The sequence below is a fragment of the Pan paniscus genome, chromosome 16 (assembly GCF_029289425.2).
Source record: "Pan paniscus chromosome 16, NHGRI_mPanPan1-v2.0_pri, whole genome shotgun sequence".
Lineage (NCBI taxonomy): Eukaryota > Metazoa > Chordata > Mammalia > Primates > Hominidae > Pan > Pan paniscus.
Genome location: NC_073265.2, coordinates 65,543,821 through 65,563,214, shown reverse-complemented (window position 1 = coordinate 65,563,214; position 19,394 = coordinate 65,543,821). Strand labels below are relative to the sequence as shown.

Here is a 19,394-nt window from a genome sequence, read left to right as displayed (position 1 = left end):
TTTTTATTATTTAGTGTCATGGTTTGGTATGGTCAGGGAATAAACTATTCCCATATAAGTGAATTTTTCAGATGACCAAATTTACCTTTAAAAAACAATATGTGGGCTGAGCGCGGTGGCCCATGCTTGTAATCTCAGCACTTTGGGAGGCCGAGGCGGGTGGATCACCTGAGATCAGGAGTTCGAGACCAGCCTGGCCAACATGGTGAAACCCCGTCTCTACTAAAAATACAAAAATTAGCTGGGTATGGTGGTGGGTGCCTGTAATCCCAGCTACTCGAGAGGCTGAAGCAGGAGAATCGCTTGAACCCGGGAGGTGGAGGTTGCAGCGAGCAGAGATTGCACATTGCACTCCAGCCTGGGCAAAAACAGTGAAACTCCCTCTAAAAAAAAAAATGTGTTTAACATTAACTTTCCAGTCCCTTTTACAATATTATGATGTCTCCTTCCATCTTAAACCAGTTATGCTGAATATATTATGTATTTTTTGATGCCTTCAGAAATGAGTTCCTACTATGATGTTAAGGCACATTACTATTATTAGGTATGTGGAAGCAGATTTTTAAAGTGTAGCATACTAAGTAAGGATAATTGGTTATAATTAATAAGATATTTTACTACAATACAGTAATGCTCTCTCAAGACCAACTGAAAAGGGTTGAGATACTTTTACACCAAATGATTCTAGGCAACTTTTTGAATTCTCATGTCTGCTTAAAATAATTTTAATTCTCACGCCTTCACTTACTAATGGCAGCTGGTGCTTCTTCCTCTTGTCAATTTACTTAAACCAGCAGTGTCCTTTCTAATTGCTGATTTCAGTCTACTCTAGGCCAGAAAGCCCACTTTTATTAGACTTGCTTCTGAAATGTGACTTGGTAGATTGAGTTGGAGCTTGGAAGACTTTCTTGTAAGTAACTGGTGTGGATTTTGTGGAAAAACTGGGCACTCGGTGAAGGCAAGAATGTCTCTGATTTGTTCAGTATTCCATTCCCAGTGCCTCACACCATGCTTGGCTAGAGTAGATGCTCAGCAAATATTTGATGAATGGACTCATCTCTCTGCTGAAAGGCCCGCTTGCTTCTTTTCACGTTCTTGACTGAATTCCATGTGGTCACAGTTGGAGGAAAGGTCCCTCTGGGTGAGGGAATCAAGCTGTTTTACATTTATACAACGTGATAGACTCTCCATGGGCCCTCCTAGCCACTCCTTGGAATTTTATGGAGTGAATTTGACAATTGTCCTTTTACAAATGTGAAATCTGCAAACTCTCTCCAGGAGAATTTGCATTTTTAATCCAGATTCGTGATCACTCACTATCCCACCTCCACTTTCCTTTTTTTTTTTTAATTTAAATTTTGGGTAACACCAAGTATTAATATTACAAATATATTTGACATAATAGCATTTCTTTCAAAAATATAAGACCAGTTTTGCAAGGCACTCAAAACCTGTCAAGGCTGCTCCAGAAGGCATCCAAATAAATGGCCATCCTAAGACAGTACTAATTTAGAGTCATGTGTTCCAACAGTTCACTCCTGAGAATCTAGCCCCATCACCAACCCTTCCTCTCTTTCAAGTTCTTACATCTGATAATTTGAGACAAACCCTTGGCACAGCCAGCACATAACCAAGAACTGGTTATTTGATACCAAGCCAAGAAGAGTATAGGTTTTTGAAAAAAAGTCTTTTGTGTTAGTTTAATCTATGTCAGTTGGTTTGTTTATTTGAATGGCAGTATGTCATCCTCATCTTCATCCGGGCTGGCAGAGCCATGCAAGAAGCTGGCTGGCAGCCAGTCATGGAAGTGAGTTCAGGCCTAGTGACAGAGAGCCCTTCTGCCCAGGAAGGAATGGGCTCATGAGTCCAGTGACCATAGATGGGCCTTTGAGGTGAGGAAGAATCTAGCATTCGGAATAATAAGAGATTGCTAAGCCCAGCTCTACCAATGACGAGCTGGAGGACCCAGGACAAGCTCTCTTGAACTTTCTGAGCATTAGTTTCCCCATTGTAAGAGTATAGTCATCCCTGTCTGCCCATTTCAGAGTTTAGAGACTTGGATAATGTAGGTAGAGGGGCTTTATAGCCTCCTGAGTACCATCTCTGCCAGTAACAGGTTTTCTGCTGTGTTAACTGAGGTTTTGGCAAAGCATTGTCCTAGAAGGCCTTGAATTCCTTCATACCAAGTGAAATACCAGTGTTGCCCATACCTGCAAAAGGAGGAGGCTTTTCCAGAACTCTTATAACCAGACCAGGGATCCCTGAGTTGGTGCCCAGGATCCTGAGGATTGTAATCCTAATTTCCTTCTAGGGTAAGAGACAGCTTATCACAAAATCTATTCTTCAAGGACTTAATGTGCAGACCTAAAGTGATGTAGACACCATTGAAGCCTTCAATCCAAAATATGCCATCTGTATTTCATGAGACAAGATGTGGTATGATTCTACCCCAAGGCAAGGCACCAATTAGTTTGTTAACTAGGGGCCCCCTGTCACTTTATTTCATTCATTCCAGTAACTTTGAGGCCCTCCTTCAGTGCCTAGCCCCCAGCAGAGCAATGGAGGATTCAATACCAAAAACATAGTTCCTGCCCTTCTGGAACTTGGGATTCAGCTACATATACTTAGTTATGTGATAGTTGCTGCCATGTCTTTGGGTTGAAAAAGAAAGGCTGCCTTTGGCTGTGCTGCCTGGGAAGACTTCCTGGGCTTAAGGATTTCCTTAAGTGCTTCAAGGGAAGCTCATCCTTGCTCTCAATCAGGAGCCCACAACACCAGCCTATTAGCTTTGGCTCTTCCTGCTCTGTTTTCAGGTTGACAAGCCTAACACAACAGCTTCAAAACACACACATGCACAGTAAGTTAAGCCACTGTTTCTTTGTACCACTTACCTGTATTTCTTGGATCATGCTTTTCCTGGATTTTCTTTTCAGAGCTGTCAGAATACATTTCCTACTCTGCCACTGCAAGATCCTGGCTGGCAGCCCCATCACTGTTTGCACAGCTCTCTCGTGCAGGCAGGGCCAGGGAGAGACCTCAGCAATGGCTTCCCACGTGGCACGAAACTTGCTGATGAGTCCCAGCAAGACAGTGGGGCCTGCCTCTGCCAGACCCTGTGCTCTGAAGAGTAGTCCTTATGGAGAGATGGGGCTGGGGCGATGGGGAGGGGGGCAAGATGATGGAAAGCATTTAGGAAGCCTCACACTGGGAGGGGGCTTCAGGTCTAGCGGGAGAAGACTCAGAGCAGCAGAACTGGTCAGCTAACCAAACACTCATAACTAACATTGTTCTGTACTTTATGGTCACAGACACTGTCTCATTGGATCCTCCTCTAAATCCTGAAGGCTACCATCTACCCTCATTTTATAAACACTCTAAGGCTCAAATTAGTTAAGTGACTATAGCAGATCAGGGGGCAGAGCCAGACCTAGAGCCCAGGGCTGCCTAACACCAGCACTCTTGAGCTGTAGCTTCATGGTTTATGGCCACTGACAGACGGTTGGCCCAGGGAAAGCCACTCAACTGACTCTGAAGTGCACCTGGTTAGAGATGGTAGCCTTTCTAATGGAACATAATTCCGGCTGAGGTTGATGAGAAATGATGAGGATTGTGCTATGGACTGAACTCTTTTCCCAGAATTCATATGTTAAAGCCCTAACCTGCAATGTAGTTGTATTTCGAGACAGGGCTTTTAGGAGGTAATTAAATGAGGTGGTAAGGGCAGTGCCCTAATCCAGTAGGACTGATGGCCTTATAAAAGGAAAGGCGAGATCTCGCTCTCTAAATGCCCTCACCAAGGAGAGACCATGTGAGCACACAGCAAGAAGGCAGCTGTCTGCAAACCAGGAAGGCCCTCACCAACCCCACCATGCTGGTTCCCTGATACCAGACTTGCAGCCTCCAGAACTGTGGAAAATAAGTTTCTGTTGTTTAAGTGGCCCAGTCTATGGTATATTGTTATGGCAGCCCAAGCCAACTAAGATAGTTTTGTATTGAATCTATAAACTTCTTCCCTCCACTGAAAATTCACCTATGGTTTCCAGGTGTCCACTAGCCTCTGCTTTGAAGACCAAAAGGGGAGCTATGCACCTACGGTCTTCTCTCCAGAGAATGATCAGGAATAGCTCCAAGGAAGCCTTGAAGTACTCTCTCTTGTGTTCTGTTTAGTCAAAGAGTTTCCATATGATTTGTCCCAAATTCAAAATGTAGGAATGTAATTTTCAGTGAGAAAGATTATATTTATTTACTGATTTATTTTTATGTGTCTCCCCCATCTTTTTTAAAAATAAACTAGGGGGTACAAGTGTATTTCTGTTACACGGACATATTGAATAGTGATGAAGTCTGGGCTTTTAGTGTAACAGTCACCTGAATAGTATACATTGTACCCATCAGGTAATTTCTCATTCCTCACTCCCCTCCCACTTTCCCACCTTTCCCTCCCATTTCTGTTCTTTCACTCTCTATGTTCATGTGTACACAGTATTTAGCTCCCACTTATAGGCAAAAACATGTGGTATTTGACTTTCTGAATATTTCACTTAAGATAATGGCCTCCAGATCCATCCATGTTGCTGCAAAAGACATGATTTCATTTTTTTTTATGGCTGAGTAGTATTTTATGGTGTATTTATATATGCCCATACATACCTCACTTTCTTTATGCAGTCATCTGTTGATGGACATTTAGGTTAGTCCATCTCTTTGCTATTGTGAATAGTGCTGTCATAAACATACACATGTGAGTATCCTTTTTATATGGTGATTTATTTTCCTTTGGGTAGATACCCAGTTGGTAGTTCTATTTTCGGTTGAGAAACCTCCATACTGTTTTCCATAGAAGTTGTACTAATTTACATTCCCACCAACAGCGTATAAGCGTTCTCTTTTCTCTGTATCCTCGCCAACATCTGTTATTCTTTGACTTTTTGATAATAGCCATTCTGATTGGTGTAAGATGGTATCTCATTGTGGTTTTAATTTGCATTCATCTGATGATTAGTGATGTTGAGCATTTTTTCATATGCTTGTTGGCCATTTGTATGTCAAAAAGAATATATTTCAAGATCCAGCATTTTGGGTCATCTTCTCATTCTTAATTGGGTACTTGGTGACACCGGTGTATACACTTTGTGAAAATTCAGCTTATTCACCTAAGCGAGGTAGGTGAGTGGCCATAGGGGTGTGTGTGTGTGTGTGTGTGTGTGTGTGTGTGTGTGTGTGTGTGTGTGTGTGATGTCAATAAAAAGGTTACTTCTTTTTAAATTCACCACCTTAAAACCCAGAGCAATGGAGCAATTTGCCTAGGGTCACAAAGCCAGTTGGTAAATAAATACAAGAACCCAGATCTCCTAGCTCTTTAGTTAGCACCTATTTAAGAATCACATCCAGGAACAAGGTTCCATTTCAATGTCTTTTGATCTGAATGTTGTTGGAAATTCCGTTGATTTCCTCAGAGCCCTACTCTGCGTCTGAAGGTGGGCATCATATTTGAAAGACTGCTTCTCATTACTATTGAGGCCATGCATGCTCCCTACTTGCTCTCTCTGGCTGATGAGTGTGGCCACCAAAGAAATCTACAGGTAGTCCATTCCCTGCCGTTGGTGCAGTGCTCTGGAAGGAAGCTCTGTGGGAAGCCCCTTTATGTTTGTGTTGGCCTTGTGCACTCTGAAAGATGAGGCAGGTGGCTGGCCAGGTTCACAGTGGTGCCTGCCTTAGGACTTATGGGCAGCCCTTTGTCTGGACAAAGGGTGACAGACCAACAGTTATTGACTTAGTAACAGCTCCATCAGTAAGGCAAATGGAGAGAACACCATAGTGTAAATCTGAGATGTCTCTTAATTATGCGTATTTTGTTCATTGAGCAAGACTCTCATATTCCATGATGACTCCACTGACTTTGGAAAGCTCAAGCAGTCCAAGTGACATTTTACCACCTAAGGCCTAAGAGTGAATGGTGGGATGAAATAAAACTGAGCCCTGCTCTCATCTCCACATCTTTCAAAAAGCCCCTCAGACAACCCTCTCAAGACAACCCTACTCAAAACCCTGATCATTAAGGTCAGGCTGTTTGCATTTCCAGCCCTGCCCCCTGCCCCAAAGGGTAGTGCTTAGTCCAATTCAGCTGACGGTTCATCTGTGCTCATGACATCAGACTGCCACCCTCTGTACCACAAGCCCACCTGAATTAGCCCACTGAGTGTTAGTGCTGTGGGCTGGCCCCTTCCTGAACCTCCTGATCCTGTCTCCACAATGTCTAAAATGTGGTTGGAAAGACAGCATAGACTAGATGTCCCATTCTGGCTCATAACCAAGCCATGGGGTGGTAGGGTTGGGGGTTCTCATCAGTCCTAGTAGACTCCTTACCTGTAGCCTGGTTAAGTCCTGTCATAGGTGGTCCAATGGGTAAAGCTCCTTAGAACTCCATGGTAACCAAACTGCCTACATCCATTTGCATCTTCTGCAATCCAGGGATTTAAAAGTAATGGCTTCTGGCAAGTCATCTCACTACACTGCTGGTCATCTCTGTAAACTCGCTCTGTAAACGGCAGCTGATAACTAGCTCTGTTCCTTGAGGGAACCAACAGGTCCCTAAGGGGCTCTGCCTCACTCCAGTGAGGTTCAGGAGCCCAAATGGAGTAAATTCCAGTTAAGCTCTTCGTGTTCTGTGCTGATATGCCAGGCACCAGGAGTTGTCTTTAACATTGTACCTGCGCCAGCCAGGCTGGCCAGTGTAATATTTTTCAATTAGCACATCTTCCAATAATAGCGTTTTAACAATGAAGATCTAAAGAAAAAACTTGTTCTTAATTTTTGTCCAAGGAGGGGAAAAAAAAAAAGAAGACTTCTAATAATCATATCATCATAAATTCTAATGTGGGGAACATTTGGCTGTGTTACAAAATTTGTAGCTAATAGTTAAAATAAAGATTTAAGTAAATGCCTTTATCAATAAAGTAAATGATAGGGCATATTCTTCTCAGCCAGAGTCAGAAATGGCAGCACATAGCCATGTGCTGAATTGTCACACAGTGCAAGTCTTTAAAATTCCTTCTGGATTTGAAGGTATTAACAAGTCCCTATCAACAGTCTCTAAAGGCTTTTGATGTCATTTTAGCTATTGAAGGAAAATATGTGAACTATTACTTTGTTGATTTTGTTCTTAAACTGAACTGCATTATCATCTGAGAGTGTGTTCTTAAAGTATTGTTAAAAGTACTTTGAAAACTTGTAAATCCCTCTAATTTATGTTTCTCCTGCCTCTGCTGTTTCATTCTTTCCTTCTGGTTTTAATTTGAATGTAGTCCTGTCTGGGTGTGTACCTGTAAAATTGTGTTTTTCCAAGTACAATTTACAGTTCTGACCTTAGGTTTACAGTGTTCCCAACCTTCTAGGAGCTTCCTCCTATACCACGAAGTGGGCTTTGGGTCACCCAGCTCTTTCATATTAGAACTGTCTAATCAAGGTTACTTGAAACAGATCTAATTTTGACATTTCTTAGTTTATCATGGAGGCCTAGGGAGTAAATTAAGAGGGCTTCCCTGCAAGCCCATTCGTTGCATTGCCCTATTTCTTTAAATGTACACAGTTGTAAACTTAAGACTGCTTCAAGACAACAGTCTCATTTATCTAAACAGTTCTCCTTTTAGACTCAGTGGCACTGATGGAAACAAAGATAAGAAGTATAGATTGGAGGAAAGGTCTTTTGGAGCCTATAACTTTTTTTGAAACTGTTCCCATTTTCCTTAGAATTACCTTTTCTTTCTTGGACCTGCCTGCATACAGAATAGATCTGTCTGCATTGAGTGTATTCAGTGAGCTAAGCTAAGGGAAGACTGCAGTGGGCAGGGCCTTACTTTCTTGTGAGTGAACTCTTTGCAGGTTTTAAGGAATATGACTACTCTGCTTTAAGGGGGTGTGGGGAGCACTTTGTTAAAGCAATGTGCATTCTGAATCCATTTCATAGGCGTCCTTACTCCGTGGCAGCTACACCTTTAATCGTGGATTATAATAACTTTTAAATGAGTGCAAAACTTTCAGGATCTTTTCCTTAAGTTGGGAAATGAGATTTTTTTTTTTCTGCTCTTTTCGAGTATCACTTAAATTAAGCTCTGGTACGGAGTCAGGAGTCTTTTTCTTTACACTCCTTCAGCATGTTTTCCATGGTACTAGCCGACACTGTGCAGGCGGGTGAGGGACAGGCTGGGGCGTTTCGGCAGCTGACCTGGGCTGCTCTTCCATTTCAGGTGATCGTGCAGTCCGGCCGCCACCCCACAGTGCTGCAGAAGCTCTGCCAGTTGCCCTTCCAGTATTTCAGTGACCCACGGCTGATCAAAGTACTGTTCCCTTCACTTATCGCTGCTTGTTACAACAACCATCAGAACAAGATCATTCTGGAGCAAGAGATGAGCTGTGTTTTACTGGCCACTTTCATTCAGGTACCTTCTACATTATACGTAATTGTCTAGCTTTATGTGTAAACTAATGCGACAGAAATGTAAAAGTAAGCCAGCTGTTTATTTTTGCCTTCCATACTACCTTTTAAAATCTTCACATATTTATGTGCTCCAAAATTGATTTCTAAAATCAGCATAGTTTCTGAAATATTACTGGAACTGCGATTGGGTGTTGTATAATTTCTACTTGGAGGATTTCAAAGAAAGGATACTTTTCTAGTTAATGAAATGGTAACCCGTACTCAGGAAATGTTTTTAAAAGACTGCCAGACTTCTTTAAGGCTTTAACTATTGTATTTATCTTGCTTTTATTCTAACTATAGGAAATAGATAATTACTGAAGAAAGATGAATTAAAATTAGTTTATTTGTACATTTTTAGATAAATATGATTTTCATATATGTATAAAATAAAAACCTGTTATATTGATTTTTTTAATGTAAAACAACTTTTAAGTACAGCCTTATATTTTAAATTCTGTAGGGCTAGAATCAGAATTAGTGCCATAGCAAAGTACTATTTCCACATCTAAATTAACTCAGTCAGCTGAAAAACCAAGTTGACTATGCTTTAACATTTGCTACTAACTCATCCTGTGAATTTCTTTTTGTCATTGTAGAGCATTATTTGCTGAAAATCTCCCATTTCTTTCACATGTTCCACCATAAGATGTGTTTTTGCTCCATGACACACATGTGATGAGTAGACAGTACTTTCTGGTCTTCAGAATAATGAAACAGAAAGCAGAGTTCTGTATTAGTATTCTTCCATATTCTGGTGAATATACATCTATCTCTGTCAAAAGGATATGATAGTACCCAGCTGGCTGGGAACTAGAGGATAGCTAAGGAGTTCCCCGAGCCCTCTTCATCTTAGACAACATTTCAAAGTTTATGTCTTCCAAACTATCCTGTATTAGATAATTAATAAACGCAACTAGATCAATTATGTTAGAAAAGTTTTGTTTTCGGCTTAATTGTTCTGTTTGAATCTACGTTTTATTTTCTGGAAAAAAAGTTAAATTAGATATTTAGATCTACAAATATGGATTTCAAAAACTGTCTTACAGTTAATATATTAAGAAAATTTTACAGTATATAACATCATATCAACACTTAGGATTCTTCATATATTTTTAGAGCCTTAGGATTAAATTAAATAGAAAATACATTATGGGCCAGGTGTGGTGGCTCACATCTGTAATCCCAGCACTTTGGGAGGCTGGGGTGAGCAGATCACTTGAGGTCAGGAGTTTGAGACCAGCCTGGCCAACATAGTAAAACCCCGTCTCTGTGGGCACCTGTAATCGCAGCTACTCGGGAGGCTGAGGCAGGAGAGTAGCTTGAACCTGGGAGGCAGAGTTTGCAGTGAGCCAAGATCATGCCACTGAACTTCAAGCTGAGTGACAGAGCGAGACTCCATCAAAAAAAAAAAAAGAAAATACAAATACATTATGGATAATTTTAAGAGTGTGCTCTTTCTAAATTCAGATTATTCATTCTTTTATTGAACAGGTAATTTTTGAGTGTGTAAGGTGTGCTGGGCACTGCAAATACAGCAACAAATAAAACAGATAAAAATTCCTGCCTTCACAGATCTTTCATTAAAGTGGAGAAGAGTCAAGCAAAAGACAAAAAAAAAAATTAGTAAAACAAATAGTATGTCAGATACTATGCTAAGTGCTATGGCAATAAGTGCTGTGGAGAAAAGTAAGGCAGGAAAAGGAGCTAGGGACTTCAGGGAGATGATGTGCAGGTTTTTATGATGTGGGCAGAGAGGCCTCAACAAAGACAGTGATGTTTGAGCGAAACCAATTTCACATCTGTATCAGCTTAGTTCCTTATGTTTTCAACTGCATAGACAATGACTTACAATGATATAAGTGATATCAGGATCTAAAGATTATATATATTTCTTGTGTTTATCTGATATTGATCACAAAGTACTAAGTCTACCTTTCTCTATTACAAAAAAAATCTGTAACATAAATTTTGTAAATGCTAAAAAAAATTTCTTACATTGTTTATTTCAGATAGCATATTAGACTTGTAGAGTTAAATCAAGTTTTTTTCTATAAATAATTGTGCTCAAGAGAATGAATATAGATAGGATTTTAGTTTATAATGTGGTTCCTCAAGGTCTCTATGTGTTACATTATAACTGAGTTACTAGAAAATGATATTAAAATAGCAGCTGGTTGTCTTAGGTTTCTGAAGATTTACATATTTTATATTACATTTTTCATTTTCCATCTACATGCAAAATTACCAGACTTTAAGATTTAGCTGCAGAATACATAGGGCTTTCATATTTGTACTTTTTTAAAAAATGATCAAAACCTGTTGATATTTTAAGATAGTAAATTTGGCTTAGTTTATTAGATAAAAAGTTGTAATTTCCAAAGTAGGCAGCAAGTTGTCCCCTGGTGATAATTTAGCAAGATGTAAGTCATTACTATTTATGAGAACCTGCACTACGTAACATCAGTTTCTTCAGCGTTTATATTTGGGCCCCAAAATATTCATACAAAAGTGGTTGCATGAATCAGAAGTATATTTAAAGCCACCCTTAGTGAAATTCTCTGTTCATAGCATTGATAGAAAAACACTTTTCTCTCCTCATACAGGATTTGGCACAGACTCCAGGTCAAGTGGAAAACCAGCCTTACCAACCCAAAGGTATGTCTCTATTGAAATTAAATTTCATGTGTTTGTTAGCCAAATGGACATCTTTCTTATCCTTTCCTCTGGAACTGCTACATTATATGTAAAATTTTATACATAACCTAAAAATATTTGAGATTCAGATACCAAGTATATTTCAGTAAGTAATCGATTTTGTCATGAAGCATGAATGCATCCAAATATGTATAGAAATCTATGGGAGTAAAAGAAAAGCACAAATATCTTTGTATAATTTATAATCATCTCATGCAAGATATATTAAATGGTAAATAATTACTAAAGAGCCGCTTTGTAATACAGGAGCCAGATCATTAATACTGGCCCACATTTCTCACATAAATGCTGAAATCACATAGGTTTGGTTCCTTATCCATGTTCAGAATAAAGTTATCAGTAATAGTAGCCCACAGTTTCCCCCCAAGTTCAAGTAGTTGAACTTTTGTTTTGAAAATAATTGTTTTACATGGAGAAAAAGTCATCTAATTGGCAAAGTCCAGGGCAAAAGATTTACAAGTTGTTTTTTTTTCCTATAGCATTCCTGCTGGGGTGTTTGCTGTGATCAGAGTTAGAGATGTAGAATTTTTACCACATTTTTACTTTTTTAAATATTCTGCTACCCAGACTGTAATTGAGAAGTACAAGTTGCTCTTTGGGTGTTATGACAGCATCTCTGATGAATGAGACCCTAATCCAGATCTTCTTCAATTCTTCCATTAGTTTGACAGTCTTTAAAGTGGCCATTTAGAGGTACACTCCCAGCAGGACCCTTTAGGGCACCCACCAAGAAACCCTTACTTGGTGGGGGTGGGGGTGTTACCTTGGACTCTTTCACACACACACACACACACACAAAGTCCTCTACAGTGGACAGGTGTTGAAAAGTGCACAGAAGAAAATATAACTAAAGCTATTACAATATCATGAAAAGAAAAAAAAAAAAGACGTTTTTTTGACTCAGGCACCCAGAAAAGTTAAACAGAAAGCTATGCAACTTTTCAGAAATTCAAGTCCACATCCTTGTCGGTACCATTTGTCTGAGCAAGAATTAGTCTGCAAGTTCAGTTCTGCCCTGACCCAGTCACAGCCGTTTTTTTGTTTTGTTTTGTTTTAACTACTGGAGGATACTTGGGGAGAAATCAGCAAAATGTGTTACTGTTCTTACAAAACAATTTCATTTTGAATAAATTAAAATGCTTAGAAAAATCTAATGTATTTATTTTCAATTGTACAGCAGTTTTGTTTTGTTTTGTTTGCCACTAAGAAGTATAAGCATTTTTTTCTTACTCTTTCTCCTGATCATAAAGATGAGTCACAATTTGTTACATTGTCTGGAAGACACAGTCCCAGAAGCTGCCTCTGTCTGCTTGGTGGACTGAGGCCTGTGGAAGTCTCAACCTTCTTTCTTTTCCAAGGGACCATCTTCCCTGATTTTCATGCTTTCCCCCAGTTACAGTAGGCTTAACCCACAGAACAGCAAAGGGGGAATTGGTCTCTCCTTTGCTCAGAAAGGGTCATCACTATGTTAATGACAGCTCATAATATGTTGCTTGATTTTTTTTTTAATGATGATGCCTGAGTTGCCAGTTTGCACCTTGGGTATTTGTTCCCCTTTTGCCTAGATTAAGTCCTCATAAAATGTCTCAAGATATTTTGAGTTCATTGTCCAGGTAAACCTTTAAATATAAAAGCAGCTCTTGGTAATACCACATTCCTATTGCCCAGGAAGAATTTTGGTTTTCAAATACCTACTGCCTGTCTAGCTGCAATTGTTTACTTTACCTATGTCACTGGCCAGTAAAGCTCCTATCATTCATTCCTACTGCTTTGTTAGATAGGCTGTGCTATATTTGAATAATTTTAAAGATATACTTAAAACTACATTCATGTTTTAAATTAAATAGACTTTCAGAAAACGTCATCATTTACATACAGTTTTCCCCTTTCATGGCTAACTTAAGGATAGAATATAGGACTGTCATTTTAGTTTGTTCTTTTTTTTTTTTTTTTTTTTTTTTTTTTTTTGAGACAGGGTCTCTCTATGTTGCCTATCCTGGAGTGCAATGGCTACTCACAGGTGCGATCATAGCAAACTATAGCCTCTAACTCCTGGGCTCAAGCATTCCCCCGACTTCAGCCTTCCAAATAGCTGGGACTACAGGCGCGCACCACTGTGCTTGCCTGGTTGCTAATTTTTTTCTCATTGTGGAGTCCAAAAACATCTTTTTGTAATTTATATAGGGGTTAATGTCTGAATATGTTAAAGGACAAACTGGATTGTGGTTAAAATATATGTCATATATTTTATACTACAGATAGATTGATACACATAGATCAATCACCTTATTTACCTAAATTGTGTCATGGTTTATTTGAAGTGGATATCTCCATTTTATACTCAGATATCAAAATAAGTTTAATTTATGAATCTTCAAAGAATTTAACCCTCTTTTATTTAACTTTTTTCTCTTTTATCCCCCTCTCAGGGAAATGCCTTGGTTCCCAAGACTATCTTGAGCTGGCTAACAGATTTCCTCAGCAGGCCTGGGAAGAAGCTCGACAGTTTTTCTTGAAAAAAGAGAAAAAATAAATGTTTTGGTTGATTCTGTATTTGAGTACCCTTGTTAATATTTTAAATTGTTCAAACAAACATTCTAATTGTTCCTTAAGAACTCATTTTCCCATGTTTATACTCTTCCCACACTGTAGATATGGCGTGTACTTTACACTATTTATAATGACTGTAGATACTTGAATGTTCTACTTGCTAATTTTGCAAGTTGAGTTTATTTCATTTATGCAGAGTATCTTGGAGTTTGGTAATTTCCATCTTATGATAATATATACTTTGCATTTGTAATATGGGTTAAAGGAGACATAAAATTAGCAAGTCTGTTTTGTTCTTGTAATAAAGTAACTTATTCTGTTTTCATTGTTGACTTTTCATGTTAAGGAAATACGAATCTGAAAGAAAAATGTTAACTCCAGCTCTTGAAGTATCTTAAATAAAGACTTAATTAAAGTTTACCTGCTCTAAATTTAACTTTTTAAGGTCTACGGTAAAGATATTTGCAACACTTTTACATTCTGACTACATAATATGTTTGGGGGCTATTTGAAATCAACTTAGGGCATTGTATTCATTGGTCAGCCCGAACTCTCCTAGCAGATAATCCTCTCTTGGCATTGCCGAGCTGAAATTACTCTCCTAAGGAAAAATTAGTGATAAAAAAGATGTGTCCTAGTGAATCACCCTGGAGTATTTTCTCACATGGTTGTGAAATGAAGCAACGCTGAAATAAAAGTCACACAGAAAGTCGCGATGGTTCTGAATGAGTTTCACATAACTCCTGTGTACCTCTCAGTGTCTGCCTGGAGATGTTGACCTTTTCATGTCTTGTTCTCATCGTTTCTTCACTAAGCCGATGGTCAGTGCTAAGCCGTTCACTGAGTGACATCAGTAGTAATTTCTGTCAGATACTGATCAAACATTACCAAGAAAAAAGATCCGGTTGGGGAAAAAGATCTGAAAATGTATTCGACTCGACACTGCGGAGCGGGGAGGGACTGGAAAATACAGAAGTTGTATGTTTTTCAAAAGCAAACTTACCCACCTAGTGTTCTGGACCCTTCTTTTTGGAGCCTCACAGAGCTGCGGGGTTACATATTTGCTATTTTTTACTTCTTTGCAAACAGAAAATTAAAAGGTATGATTAAAAAAAAAAAAAGGCTCCTCCAAGTGCGATCGGCGCCCCCGCCACCGCGGGACCCTGGCGTCTCCGGGGCTCAGCCCAGCCGAGCCCCCACCCCGCGGGTGTCCAGCGCGGCGCTCCGGCTCGAGGGCGGGGACCCGCAGCTCCAAGCCAGAGGGACGGGCTTTAGGGCCACCCCTCCAGCCTCGCGTGGCGACTCCGCCGCCGGGCACCAGAGAGCGGGACCCAGGACTCCAGCCGCTGGCCGCGGGTGCTCAGCAACTCCCGGAGCCGTAGGGCCGGGCTGAGTTCCGCGCCTGCGAGACCGAGGGGTAGCCCCTGGCGCCCCCAATGCTCCTCCCGGGCGGGGGCTGCCGCGGGCCCAGCGAGCGGCCCCGGGGTACGGAGGCAAGTGTCGGCCGCAGGCTCCTTCCACACCAGGGATAGGAGTTCCCAAAGCTCGCTGGCCCCGCGCTCTCGGACGCAGGATCCTTGCAGCTGAAAGGAATCATCAAGTATTTATACGATTTCCTGCAAGATGCTTCACAATGGAATATACTTATCTGGTCGGAAATTTGCCAAAAGCCATAAATAATTGAGACAGCTGTGACTAACCTCCCAGAAACCATACCAGAATTCGCAATTAAACATTTAATTGAACGGTCTCATTGCCCCCTCGTCCCGGAGAGGAGGAGGCGTAAGAAGCAAACCCAGGCCCCACCCAGCCGGGAGCCTGCGCGGCTCGGGCCCGGGAGCGTCCCGGTGCCTCCCGGCGCACGCGGTTCCTGGGGGTCTCGAGTTCACTGCTTTCGGGCGCCCCGGCCCGGTCCGGGCGATTTAAGCTCCAGCTCCCCGGGCTTTTACGGCTTCTAAACTCTCCGGGGCTCGGGGGAGCGCAACGCCCAGGTGAGCGCGGCCGCGTCTGGTTGTAGCTCGCGGGGACGCAGTGCCGCCACAGGTTGCTTTCTCCCGGCGAGGGCCGCCCCCCGGCTCTCCAGAGGCTGAGGGGCCGCAGCGGAGACCGCTGGGCGGAGGCGAAAGGCCTCTGCTGGGCCCAGCCTATGAAGTTGACGGTGCGACTGGGCGTATTCGGAGTGAAAGCGACAACTTCGCCCGGGCTTTGCAGCCCAGAATTTGGGTCAGGTAGGAGAGGCTGCCCAAGGCCCGGGAGCAGCAACGTTTGAACACTCAGCGGCGTTGCCCAAGCCAATTCCCCGCAGCGGCGGCGGCTCCCTTCCCCCGGAGCTCTGCGGGGCCCGCCGCCCCAGACTCGCAACTGTACGTCGGAGCCGCAGCTTCGGGCCCGGCCACTCTCCCACCCTCCAGACGCCAGCAGTTGCGAGGCTGGGACCTCGAACCCTGAACCTGGCCCCGGGGAGCCTCGGTCCTGACCTCGGCGTTCCTGGGACATTTCTTCCAGGGCTCTTTGCCACGTTCTGGAAAGTCTTGAGTCTTGATAATCTGGAAAGAAATTACTCCTCACAATCCCCTATTCTTCCACTTCCTCGTCCCTGCTCCCTGCCCCCTCCCTCCCCCACGCCCTAACACGGGGATCTCCGGTCAGCTACTCAAACCACGCCTTAACTTAAACACGCTCTTTCCCAACGGGGAACCGACCTTCCTGAGCTCCTGCCGGCCCCTGGGCTCACGCCTTGACCCACTCCCCCGCTGGCTCTGACCTTCCGGACCAGGAGGTACCGAGGCGTATGGCTGGATTCACCTTGCACTCCCGCCTCTCTGGCTGGATTGTTGCTGGGGCCCCAAATGTGTTGTATACATTGAGCCGCTCCCTACCCAACTCCACATCTGGATCCCAATGGAGTATTTCCTTGTGCCCTTTCTTGCTCTCATTACTACTCTCAATCTAGCTCTATTCATCTGCATCTTTCATGCACAGTCTCCATCAACAAGGTGCTAGTCTGTACTTGGCCACACAATCCTCATTACTGCACTGAATCCCAGTATTTTCAAGAAAGTTTACTTTTACATCAATCAGACCCCGATTTAAAAGCCTCTAATCTTTCCCGCATCAGCTTAATAAACTCTGAATTTCCTGCTTTTATCACCACTCCCCTGGGAACTTCTCTGCAAATATTCATCCATTGTTTCTCTCTATAGCATGCTGCTATTTGGCTAATTCTCTTACTCTCTTTGGTGAACACCCATGAGAAAGGCCAGCTAACTAAATATGTGGCCATCTGTGTCTCCCATAGGCAGAAGAGGTAGAACCTCAAATTTTCTAGAGAACAATCTTAGACAATATCCATTTAAACCCTGTATTTGCAGCTCTGACAAAATTGAGCTTTGTTATTCCATATTCAAAACACAAAGCCTGATTTCTGTTCCACAATCCATTAAATATTAAAGTTTGTTGGGAATACTGCCACAGGGACTCTGAATTTCCCAGAATTATGCAGTCTTTCAATATGTATTAAATTTTGTGTAAAAACTTATAGCCATAAACTGTCTATCTCTGGGAATCCCTTTCCTTCCTCAATTGCATAGAGCTATCCAAATTAATAGTTAAGTCTTCTGAGAAAATCGTATTCTAAAGTGAATCTAGCTAAATAACTCCCACTTTCCACCTATGGCCTCTTTTATTGAATTTTTTACTATGCAATTGGGTATCTCATGTTAAAAGTTCAGTAAGTATAAAATACAACACTTCTCATTGTTACAGGTAATTTAATTTATGGGGAAATCCCTACTGTATTACAAAAGATGTTTAAAGATGACTTGGGAACCAGTAAAACTGATATTTATTAATGTAACTAACCAAGCGTAGATGTGACACCTCACTAGGGACCACTGTAATAAGGCTTCAGAGTTGAATCCTTTCCCTGGAAACCCACATAGAAAACGATGCACCCCTTTGGGTGGGTAGCAACTATGGAAGAGAAAAGCTTGTAATGTTTTGTACAGTGATACAGAGAGATGCAGGAATCTTAACACACAATAACCACTTTTATCTAGGTAACTTCCCAATATTCAAAAAAGACAGACACAATCATATAAATAACAAAAAGAGGAATTTGATTTTTGATTCATGGATGATGAGGAAAGAGATAACTAATTAGATGTTGAGATAACTAATGTAGACGTTTCCATTCATAGCGTTAAAACGCTGCAATCTGTCAAAAGCAAAAATTCAGAGCTAATTAACCATTAATGAAATTCTTTATTCAATAACCTGTTATTTCCTTTTTAAAAAAATGAGAAAACCCAAATATTCTGGATAAATCAAAAGTTTTTGACAGTGAGATTTATTCGAAGTTTTAGCCCCCTATCTAATGGCCAGCCAGAAGGTAAAAGGAGAAATCTGTATTTCTGTTGGGAAGGAATGGTCTAAGTTAAAGAAAGGAAGCCTCAAAGAACCCAGACCTGATTATTAAAGCCATTTCTGGGCACTTGAGAGGTAAAGCTGGTCCTCATTAACTCTGCATATCTCTTCCCTTATCTCTAAGTTTGCAGCAGCATTTCCTATATCCCAAAGAAGGGGAATGTTCCCTTTAATATTTGTGCCAGCATCACCTTGACATTCAGGAAGTAAAATATAAATGCAGCTCCATTTTCCCACCTCCCATTTTCTTTCAGTAATTGCCAGCAAGCCTTCCACCATCTGCAAGTGGGGTGGGGGCAGTGTGAAGGAATTCTGCTAAAAGCGCTGCTGAAAAACCCACAGTGGCCTTTGGCCATCCAAGCAGCCATGGCTAACAGAAGGCACCTACTTCTCTATCTGAAGACTACAGGGCCCCCCAGACACGTTTTCCTTGCCAGCCCCTACCTAAGCTAAGATGGCAACTATCCCCTACCCAGTTAGGGCGTTGCCCACTTTCAAAACAAACCTTGGACAAAGAAGGATATGCTTGTGGGTCGCTTAACTCGAGGGACAGGGAAACGACAACTCAACGCCAGAGGTTCTTACAACAGCGGTGGACTAACTGGTAGTCGGGAAGCTCCCTCAGTCCACTAAGTGAAGGCTGGTCTTGGAAAAGAACTGTCCCAGGCTGCCAAAGGGTTAAATATTTGTAAAGAGTAAAACCTGAGCCTCCGTGGGTTTTTTTTCTTTCTTTTGGGGTTTTTTGTTTTTGTGTGTGCGCGGTTGCCCGGGGGCCTACTGGAGATTCAGTATCTCTCGGTTATTTCCTGCGATCACTAAAGCCAGTTTTCAAGAAAACAAGTCGCAGGGGTTTGAAATGTCACACCAAGTGACCTGGGCACGGCATATCCAGGGGCCATTCCCAGCTCCCTCCCACCCGGGCCACCTCCGACCCCCTCCACTTCGGTCTGGAAAGAAAATAAACCAAGGACACGCCAGACTGGTTCTGGGTGGACTTATTTTCCCGGCAGCCGCGCTCCTAGCGGGGGCTCGTTGCGGCCCCTCGGTGTATCGCTTGCAGGTGATGCCAAACGCAGATAAGCAGCCGCCGCCCGGCCCCGCCTCTGTCTAGACTGTGGAATTAATAAATGCCGCGGATTGATCACGTCGCGCATCCACTCCGGGGACAGCGCAGAGCACGGCCCATCACGGCCGCCCGCTCTGGCCGGGGTTGGCCTCACTGCTG

General features: G+C 42.1%; 1 protein-coding gene across 11 annotated transcripts in view; it reads left to right on the top strand.

Moving 5' to 3' along the window:
- Nucleotides 1–14,164, top strand: part of SCAPER (S-phase cyclin A associated protein in the ER) — a 568,863-nt gene extending 554,699 nt beyond the window's left edge. For all 11 annotated transcript variants that reach the window (XM_034939208.4, XM_034939207.4, XM_063596813.1 and 8 more), the window contains 3 exons: nucleotides 8,247–8,438; nucleotides 11,083–11,134; nucleotides 13,624–14,164. In XM_034939208.4, the coding sequence (XP_034795099.1) occupies nucleotides 8,247–8,438; nucleotides 11,083–11,134; nucleotides 13,624–13,727 (348 nt within the window). In that variant the 3' untranslated portion in view covers nucleotides 13,728–14,164. The remainder of the gene's footprint in view (nucleotides 1–8,246; nucleotides 8,439–11,082; nucleotides 11,135–13,623) is intronic.
- The last annotated feature ends 5,230 nt before the right edge of the window (nucleotides 14,165–19,394 follow it).